This window comes from Cannabis sativa, chromosome 9, assembly GCF_029168945.1.
Source record: "Cannabis sativa cultivar Pink pepper isolate KNU-18-1 chromosome 9, ASM2916894v1, whole genome shotgun sequence".
NCBI lineage: Eukaryota > Viridiplantae > Streptophyta > Magnoliopsida > Rosales > Cannabaceae > Cannabis > Cannabis sativa.
In genome coordinates, this window is record NC_083609.1 from 4,960,675 (window position 1) to 4,970,927 (window position 10,253).

The 10,253-nt window shown below is 29.6% G+C and overlaps 1 protein-coding gene across 3 annotated transcripts; it reads right to left on the reverse strand.

The window, feature by feature from the left end:
* Positions 1–1,537: 1,537 nt before the first annotated feature.
* LOC115722785 (uncharacterized) lies at positions 1,538–8,325 on the reverse strand. 3 transcript variants are annotated; one of them, XM_030652106.2, is made up of 11 exons: positions 7,962–8,325; positions 7,537–7,575; positions 7,186–7,304; positions 6,939–7,007; positions 6,096–6,125; positions 5,818–5,850; positions 5,167–5,237; positions 3,876–3,957; positions 3,260–3,352; positions 3,068–3,135; positions 1,538–1,721 (listed from the first exon to the last, which is right to left on the reverse strand). In XM_030652106.2, exons 3-10 carry the CDS (start codon positions 7,294–7,296, stop codon positions 3,073–3,075), a joined length of 552 nt encoding a protein of 183 aa, XP_030507966.2. In that variant the 5' UTR covers positions 7,297–7,304; positions 7,537–7,575; positions 7,962–8,325; the 3' UTR covers positions 1,538–1,721; positions 3,068–3,072. The 3 variants fall into 3 exon arrangements, with proteins under 3 accessions (XP_030507966.2, XP_030507962.2, XP_030507969.2); XM_030652102.2 differs by having other exon boundaries at positions 7,537–7,587; XM_030652109.2 differs by lacking the exon at positions 7,962–8,325 and having other exon boundaries at positions 7,405–7,544.
* Between the last annotated feature and the right edge of the window lie 1,928 nt (positions 8,326–10,253).

Sequence of the window (10,253 nt, forward strand, 5' to 3'; positions counted from 1 at the left end):
AATATCTATTCATACACTAACACCCCATGTATATACAAAAGACAATTTTATTTGCACCTTATAAAATAATAGATACACCTTAATATTATTTTGTGTTAATTTTATTACTTATTTTAATTTTATTTTCATAATTTTTTTAAATCATATATAATTTTTTTAAATAAAATTTTATACAATTTTGTTTGTTATAATATTTAAAATATAATTTATTTTTATTTTATAAATATATTTTTTTTTTTTTGAATGGAAAATGCATCTTTATTAACCATTAAAATCTGCTACCAAAGAAGGTAGCAAATCGATTGGAACAGACTCCAAATCAAAAGTACAACCAGGAAAAAATATATTTTTTAAGAATATGAGTTAAGAAGAAAAAAAATTAAAACAAAATTAATATAATTATAATTAAACTGAATAAGATATCATATAATTCAATCTTGGAATTAATCAATTCCAATTGCGACCTTAAACTAAATTTGCATTCATCTCGTATCATAAATTTGACCACATAATTTTAATATTTTAATTACAATTTAGTTGTCGTACAATTGCCTTTTATTTTTATTGATGCTCAAAGAACTGATGTAGCAATACTTATACATTAATTAGTCTACAGTGTTTTAGTATTATTTGAGGGTATTTCATATAGACAACCTAACACAAAGCTCTCATAAAAGCAATTCTAATATAGTTAGTTTGTTCATATCTAAACGAAGGTTGAGTTGATGTTAATTTGCAATGTTCCTACAGTTGATTCTTCACAAAATAACCTCAAACTACAAGTCTTTGTTCATCAGTCTAATAAAAGTTGGTTAAAATTGTCCTTAAAAATACCCCAACACATATTTTATACATAATTGCCAGTTTGTTGTTTAGGGTTGTCAAATAGTTGTCTTACTAATATCTTATAATAAAAAAATCAGGAATTATAATTGGCAATGCAAGAGTCATATACAAGAAACTATATTGTGGTAAGTTCGTTTATAATAACAAGGACATTCATTTTTTTAGTTGTATAACAGTTGCCTTACAATAAATGTATTATATAAAATATTGGTTGTCGTGCCTGTATTATCAACATACTATTGCATTTCAATTTCTTTATAAATTTCTAATAATGGACTGTCTATAATCAAAATTTCAAAATTTCAAGAAACGGAACCAATTCCATTTCTAAAACAGTTCAACGAACAATTTGATCAAATAATGAAGACAATTTGGTCAATGGACATTTTGGTGAACAATACAATAATATTCCAAAGCAAAGCAATAAAAATCTCAAGATACAAAATTACAATAACAGTTTTTAAATGTAATATTGTTTAATGCGATTAAAATATCATATTTGATATATTAATACAAGGTTGCAAAATGCTATTGTTTAATCTTATTCTTTAATCAAATTGCACTAGTTGATAACTAGTTGTTTAATTTAATAGAAAATGATATTTTGTATCTTATTTTTTTTAATTGCTTCCATGTTGTGTTAACGTTTGTTTATAGTTACTAACAAATATTAGAGTATTAAAAACAATGGTTTCTAACAAAAATAACCTCAAACTACAATTTGTTATTTATCAGTAGTAGTTGTTTAAATATTTTCTTAACAATATCTAAATACATGGTCCATACATAATGGTTCTCAATGATATTGTAAGTATAAGTACATGCGACCTTCGATTTATAGTGATCGGATTTTCAACATACTTGTATTCCCATTCCTTGAAAAAAAAAGCCAAAATAAAAGTTGATGATTAAACACATTGTAACACAACTACAATACAACTATTAAAAATCTATTAAAAACAACTACCATACCAAACATACAAAATGCTAAATAATCATAAAAAAAAACGACTAACATAAAAGAACAACCTAAATCTAACAAAATTCAAATTCAAAATTCAAATTCAAAAGTTTAGGATGATTCTACAATGCACCCTCTATGGATGTATTGATACACCCTCTACTTGTTTCGGCATCCAGAAAAGTTTTGTACTCTAATTTTTTTCATATTCATGTATGTTAGCTATTTAAAATATCCTACAAAATTTTAAAAAAATTAGAATAATTTACAATATAAAAAACAATGTTCAAACAGTCTATTTTACACGCGTATAAAATAAAATAGTCACGCGTGCAACACACTACTTGAACACAATTTTCGGTGTGTTAAACTTTTTCAAATTTCTTAAAATTTTGCAAAATGACTTAAATAAGTATAATTTACATGACCATGAGAAAAAATTTGACTAAAAAATTATTTCAGATACTAAAACAGATAGAGATGTATCGGTGTATCCCTTTTAAGAGGTGATTATAGAATTTCCCAAAAGTTTATATTACTTTGTAAAAGTATTTATGTAAATAAATTGTGTTTTTGTATTATGTAAAAATTTCAAAAAAAAAAATAACAATATACATTTTATTTTTATTTTTGAAAGGGGTAAACTAAAAGGACACGTGCACTGTGGCACACGTGCCTAGCAGGTGACAATTTGATAGTATCGTTTATCAACACTAAAGGGACTTTTTATTTTTGACAGATAACTACATCGGTAAATACTATTTTGGACCCTGTGTTTTGCAAAAGTTACAGATTGGATCCTGTGTTTTGTTAAATGACAAAATGGACCTTGTATTTTCTAAAATAGTAAAAATAGAACCCTAGCTGAATTTTTGACAACTTTTTTTTTAATACAACCAACTTGAAGACAATGCTTAATACGAACAAATACAAAAAATGTAAACAGTTTTGTTATAGCACTTTTAGATCGGATTATAATTAAACTTTATTTTGACAAAAAATTAATTCAGGGTCCTATTTGTATTATTTTAGAAAATACAAGGTCCATTTTGTCATTTAACAAAACACAGGGTCCAATTGGTAACTTTTGCAAAACAGAGGATCCAAAATGGTATTTACCCTTAAAAAATAAAAATAAAATGATGAAAAGTTAAGGACCCCAATCGATATGAATCAGCAAGCTTTGCAATATGTAATTGTAAAAATACACACGAAACTGTCAATCATAACACAATTTAGTTTTCAAATATATTAACTTACAATAATTATGGGTTGATGTTTATGTCATTGCTTCCTGGTAGCCCATAATTTAAACTCCCTCTTCTCAACTGCAGAATTTGCACATTATTTGAAATTGAAACAATGTCTGTTAATATTTTTATTAGCCTGCATGTTTCAACTTTCAAAATTTGAGGCAAGTGAACCAGGAATACAAAAAGAATTAAACCATACCTTCTGAACAGCATCAGCCATGACTGAGACATCTGCCTCTTTTTCCTTTAAATCTTCAATTTGAGCTCGAATGAGGCAATTTTGTTCTTCCGCCTGTAGTAAAAATCGTCAACAACTCTCTAAGCAAGCTATAACAATCCAAGAGTCCACTTAGGAGTTGCTACACACAGACGCAGCTACATGAATACATGTCGTGAGAACTGAAATATGTGTTTATTAGCACTGATGTTCCACAAATTAAGTATCGAAAAAGATAGACTCTGCTGACCATCTTTTATGTTTCATACATCATAATGAAACCCTTTAACTCTCAAATGGAGTACCATCATTTGCATAGTTCAAACTCTTGCCTCACCAAAGGCATAGAATAGTGACCATATATTTTACCTATCTTCTCAACAAGTCAGACCCTCAAAATCTGAATGCTAGTGTGCCATGAAATTCTAATGTCTGAGATAATTGAGCAGACACATTTAACAATCAAAGGAAAATAAAATTCCTAATGTGCTTGCACTCTAAGTAATATCATAAAATAGGATAATGCGATCTCCAAATAATCTTACTTTTTCTTTGTTTTTTTATATTTTGAGTAAAACAACATAAATTCAAATATAACCTTTTGTAGCATGTTCTCCAAGTGCTGGATTTCGTTCTTTTTCAATGTCAATACATTCTGAGCAACATCGAATACATTAGTCCTGCACTCAAGACAGTTTTAATTTAAGTTAAAGACCACAATACCACAAATCCTAACTTTGAGCAACAGACATATCGTAGTAAAATGAAACAATGTATAGTCTTTGGACAAAAGTCATTAATAAGGGGAAGCAAGAATAGAAAAGAACCCCTTGCAGTAGAAAAATGATAAGAGAATATGTTGTGATTAATTCTCCAAATCCTAACTAACTTTCCTTTTAAAGAATGCAAGAACCATCTTAACAGTTCTTGCAGTCTTGCTTACTATTATTAGGGAAGTTCTTACAGTCTTGCTTAGTTAATTATAAATAGGCTTTTTTTTTAATGAAAGTTATAAATAGGCTAAGTCCTTATGTGCTTTAGTATGTTTTTGTAAGAGCGAATACACGAGAAGAAGCTGTGTTTGTGAGTTTGAAAGGTTTCAAGACTGTTGTGAGTATTGAGAGCTCAGGTGTATTGGGGTACTTGGTGAGAGTTTGTCCTGTGAATGTGAGTGAGTGTTGCAGAACGATACTCAAATGTTGAGGGTGTAATCTCAGACTGAACATAGTGGACTTTTATGATGATGGTGCTCAAAACACAATCTGAATCTAGGCTTTATGGCCGAACCCATATAAATCTTTGGTGTTCATTGTATTGTTTCAATTACTGTGGTATTTATTGTTCATGCTATTCCTGGTTTACTACTTTGATTATATCTAGTTTCTGGTACTTGGCTGCAGATTTTATGATGATGGTGCTCAAAACACAATCTGAATCTAGGCTTTATGGCCGAACCCATATAAATCTTTGGTGTTCATTGTATTGTTTCAATTACTGTGGTATTTATTGTTCATGCTATTCCTGGTTTACTACTTTGATTATATCTAGTTTCTGGTACTTGGCTGCAGATTTTAGAGTCTTGGGAAAATAATTTACAACAGAATTGTTATTTTCATGCACTTCTTGTCTCTTGATCTGCACTATCTAAACAATAGGCCACTGAAAAGCCATAACTGACACTGGTAAGTTTGAATTGATTACTTTGTCTTCAATTTTCGTAGGGTCAAAGAGGTTTATTATTCAAAACATTGCCATTAACCGAGAAACAATAAGAATGAAAAGGAAATGACCTAAAATTTCCGTGCTTTCTTTTTCTTTTTTTTCTTTCTTGCAACTTATTTATTTGATCCATTTTATGTTGCGTGAGCAATCAGAAAACAAAAACCTACTTATCTGAATGCAAAGGGTTGAGAGCTTGTTCTTCCAAAAATTGCTCCACCGTATCAAGGGTAGTTCCCACCTGCATTTGGAAAGTCCACATGATAAATAAGACAGTGGCAATAAATAAAAACCATGAGAGGGTAACCGAAGGATTACATTGACGATAGAATGATGCTTTGGTGTCAAATTAAAGCATTAATATATGAGGAAGTTTGATACTAGTTCAATATTACATTTCATTCCTTTTAAACCAATCACTTCAACTTGAATTGTAAATTTATGTGGCAAATGTCTAAATAGTTCTAGCGAACCAATAATACAGTAGTCAAACAGTAGCAAAACAAACCCAGCAACAAGAATACCAGTTGAATAGCAAATTAATAGAAAAACAGTAGGAATTGTATATAGAATATATATGAGAAAACCAATTACAAACTATGGGAAGGCTCTTTTGATGCAAAGAGATTTACTCAATGAATTGCATACCTTCTCTATTCTCTTACTCACCTATATATAGTAATTTCTCACTCAAAATTATCCTTCCAAACAAAAACTCACATATCCTTTTGATTTACTATATGCTAGCACATCCTATTTATCCTAGGGCCTAACATCATCACACTAAAGCAACATTATTAATAAATTTTGGGGAAGGATACCTGACTTTCAAGACACAGTGATTCAAATTCCTCCTGTAAAATTCAGAAGAAACAAATGAGATACAGCGAATTAGATTTTCTGATTTTTCTTATAATAAACGATAGTATTATATAATAATACATTAAAAAATGCTTTCTCAAACAGCCAAATTAATCTTGTGCCAACAAATTTTGCAATTCTTTGAGCAGCATAATTCCAAAAAAAAAAACAAAATTATGCAACCTTTATTGAGAGTAAAAACATGTACTGAAATACGGATTGGCACCAGAAAAGCTACCTGTATATTTCCATGCAAAGAAGCCACGACCTGAAAATTTTGAAACCAATAGCATAGAGCAAAAGCTAAAGCAATTAACTCAAAGATAACAAACATAATAAAACTTTGCAGTAAAATAAACTATGGAAAGGAATATATAATTTAAATATGATGTCTGATCTCTGATGCATGAGGACACCATGTGATCATACATATATTTTAAACAATCTAACTAGTAAGCAACTATCCATACTAGATTTCTAGAAACAAAAATTTTGCATGACAAAATAATGGTTTTCTTTTATTACTAAATCTCTGTCTTCGGTAATGTTCATATACAACCACATTCTTACCAAGCAAAGCACATCACAACACCAACACCAAAGCTCAACTTCAACAGTGATCAACTCTAAAGACCAAAATCCAACATTAATTTTATCATGCACCAGTCTTATGTTTCTTTCCCGTACAAAGAGTTGACAGACTTTCTTCAATAGAAATTAGAGCAATGCAAATGATAAAATCAACAAAACTCCAGAACCACCAAAACCCCCTCTGCCCAGCTGAGTAGTGAGTACTTCAAACTTTTTCCTTTTTTTTTTTTTTTTTGCAAGGTGAATTCAAAATTTCTTCCTTAGAATCACCTAGCAGTAGTATAAATGATCCAAGATCCGTGATTTTGGTTTTCTGAATAGCCATTGTGCCTTTTACTCCCATAGTTTATAAAGGAATGTATTATTCACAAACTTGCATAGCCATTTTGGGTGAATTGGGTAGAGTTTTAGTAAATTATAGACTCTAAACATGAGACTTTAACCAAAAAAAAATCTTCCCATGAGAATATCTAATATTTTAGGAGGTTACCTGAATAAAGAGACGATAGAGATAATCTTGCTCAGAAGCAGCAAAATTAGGAAATGCCTTGCTTATATCCTTTAAGTTCATATATAGAAGAAACAATTCAAACAAAATCAAATTCTGTTCCAAAAAAATTCTTTGCAAAATAATCTTTGTTCAAAATTACACAAACCCAGGTCACCAAAGTCCAAGTAAAACCAAAACAGGTTATCATTTTCCTTCGAAAAAAAATAAAAATAAAAATAAAAAATACCTGCTTAGAACAGGCAGTGAGCAAGGAAACTACAGCGAGCTTGAAAGACTTCTTCAAGTCCGACTGTCTCGACCCAATTGGAGAAGAACCCACTTCGTCCCTGTTCTCCATTTTACAGACTGTAAGGAAAAGAAACAGCCATTTTAGCAACCGGTATTGAAGTGTCGATATAATTTAGGCGGTTAATATCGAAGAATAGGCACAATAGAGATGTATTACCCAGAATGCTTAGATAAATTTCTCTGAAGAGAGACGAAACAGAGAGTAGAGAGATTGTCGATGAACAAAAAATATCAATAGATAACATATATATATATATATATATTCATTAAGATGAGTCATATATCCCACCTTATGATATTGTCGATGCTTATCCTCATCTTTCAAAACCTGTAGAAAAAACTGAGTTTAAACATAAACAAATTAGAATATATTCAACAAGTTTTTGGTATATAAAATACATAAAACTCTTTGGTATGTAGTATTTCAACAAGTTTATAATATTAATCCATAATATAATTATAATAAATGATAGTCAATATTACAAGGTCAAAAACCCACTACCTTTGTATTCTTCACATGTATACCTTATTCTCATTCTCTCATTCTAATTTCTAATTTTGCCCAAGATCACGAAATCACCAAGGAATAATAAAATAAGGTCAGATTTTAAAGTTTAAAGAACAACAAGAGAAAAAGTATTGAACCTAAGAAGCACCCATGAAAGAAACTAAGAGAGGGTGAGCCAATATGATTATGAAGAAAGAAGAACCTACCTTGTCGCGAACCAAAGCCGAATGTTGCTGCTAGAAAAGCTACTCCACCAACAACCACCACAGATGACGAAGAGAGGAGAAGGACGTCGTTCACCGGAGAGATGGCTGATGACGTCGTCACGATTTAGGAAAAGCGAGAGAGAGAGAGAGAGAGAGAGAGAGAGAGAGAGAGAGAGGTGCGTGAGTCTAACGCTTTGTTTGGTATGATGGATGGAAAACGGCAAGGATGGATTGGTATAAGGTGTGGAAAAGGGAAAGTAGTGGATGGAATTGGTGTGTCCTTAGAAGTTGTTTGGTAAATTGAGAGGAAGGAAAGGTGTGCTACAATTTTTTACAATCCCTCCAAATGAGAGAAAGACTAAATTTGGTGGGCCCTTGTGGATTTGGAATCCACACCTCTATTCCCTTATGGCACGTTTACTATATAGTATTCAAAATCGGAATAAATTAATAGAAAAAAATAACGAAATAAATGAAAAATAATCGGAATCAATATTTGTAATATGTTGTTTACTAAAATTTTTTGGAAATAGAATAGTTGTGATTTATCTTGTTTACTTTACTAGAAAACGTAATCGGAATGCTTAAATTGACTAAATTGTCATTTTGAGTTAAACTATATAATATGGTAGTTATTTTGTGAGATATATTTTTAAGGACAAAATTGTCATTATATATTTAAGATTAAAAATAAAATAAAAATAATTAAAATCTATTACCCTCAATGGCATTCCTTATAAAATTGGTGGGGGAAGTTCTCCCTTTCTTTTCTCCCTTATTTAATCAAGTTCTGTCTTTCCTAATTTTAATAATGTAAGTAAACAAATATAAAGGAATGATTACCTTACTATTGATTCCCATTACATATTAGTAAACATGCCATTAATTCTTTCAAGAAAATTACATTTTATATCCTTTTTGTTATAAATATTAATAATTATGTGGATGTCCAAATCTTTTATTTATTACCATGAATTGTAATCAACATTCATCTTTTCCTTAGTTTCCCTTTTTCTTAGTTTCTTAATATCTCACTCTTGTATTTGTATAAATAGGGGTTCACCCCATTGGAATAAACAACTCAGAAATTCTCATTCACTTTCTCTTTCTCTCTTCATCTTCTTCTTCTTTCTTCTCATCTACTTTATATTATATTATATTATTTTATAACACGTTATCAGCACGAGTCTCTGCCCAAGCTTCAAGCATGAATCTCTGCCTAAGACCCAATGTAAGTATTTTGTTAAAGTTCTTGAATTGTTTCAAAGTCACGATACACTAAATATATATTTATATATATACTCATCTGACTGAAACAATTTCAAGAATCATTTGGTTTCCTTTTTCTTTTTATCTATATATCTATATATTATATATGTATGTATATGTTTTTATATATTTATTATTAATTTCATATATATATTATGTTCTTATCATTCATAATATTTACTATATATGTGTGCCTATGATATGATAGAGAAAATCTATATAAATTATACATATATCCAAAAGATTATGTATTATCGATAAAATATTGCATATATCCTAAAGATTATGCATCATCGATAAAATATTGCATATATCCTGAAGATTATGCATCATCGATAAAATATTGCATATATCCTGAAGATTATGCATCATCGATAAAAATTGTATATATCCCGAAGATTATGCATCCTCGATAAAATATTGCATATATCATGATGATTATGCGTCCTCAATAAAATCTTGCATATATCCTGAAGATTATGCAAATGTAATATTCATTATATAGTTGATGGATATATAATGAAAGAGATGAATACATATTTATATATATGTTCTTGTATTCTTTGAGGGCAATGAAAAGTAATCTAATATCGATATAGATTTTGACAAACATTTCCTGAAGTAAATGTTTTATATTTGTCAAAAAAAAAATGATTGTATTTATGTGAATACTGTTGGGTTTTATGCCCTAAATAAAACTCATTTCAATATAATCAGATTTGTTTATTAATATAGATCAGAAATAACATTTAATGTTGCATGGTTCACATGATTTATTTCATGATTATATGTACATAATGTATAAATTAATCTGAAACCCTTTTCACATACTTGATCTTTTTATTGTGCCGTCAACACATTGGAAAGTAAACATGACTATGTGAATAAAGTTTCCTAGATTTATCAGACACAGGGTTTTACTGATATGATAATGTACAACAAGAGTTTACTTGTATTTGGAGAAATACTATGTTCTTTCCAGAACATTGGTTAAAGTAAAGCTCAGGTTGGATGCGTGGAGTA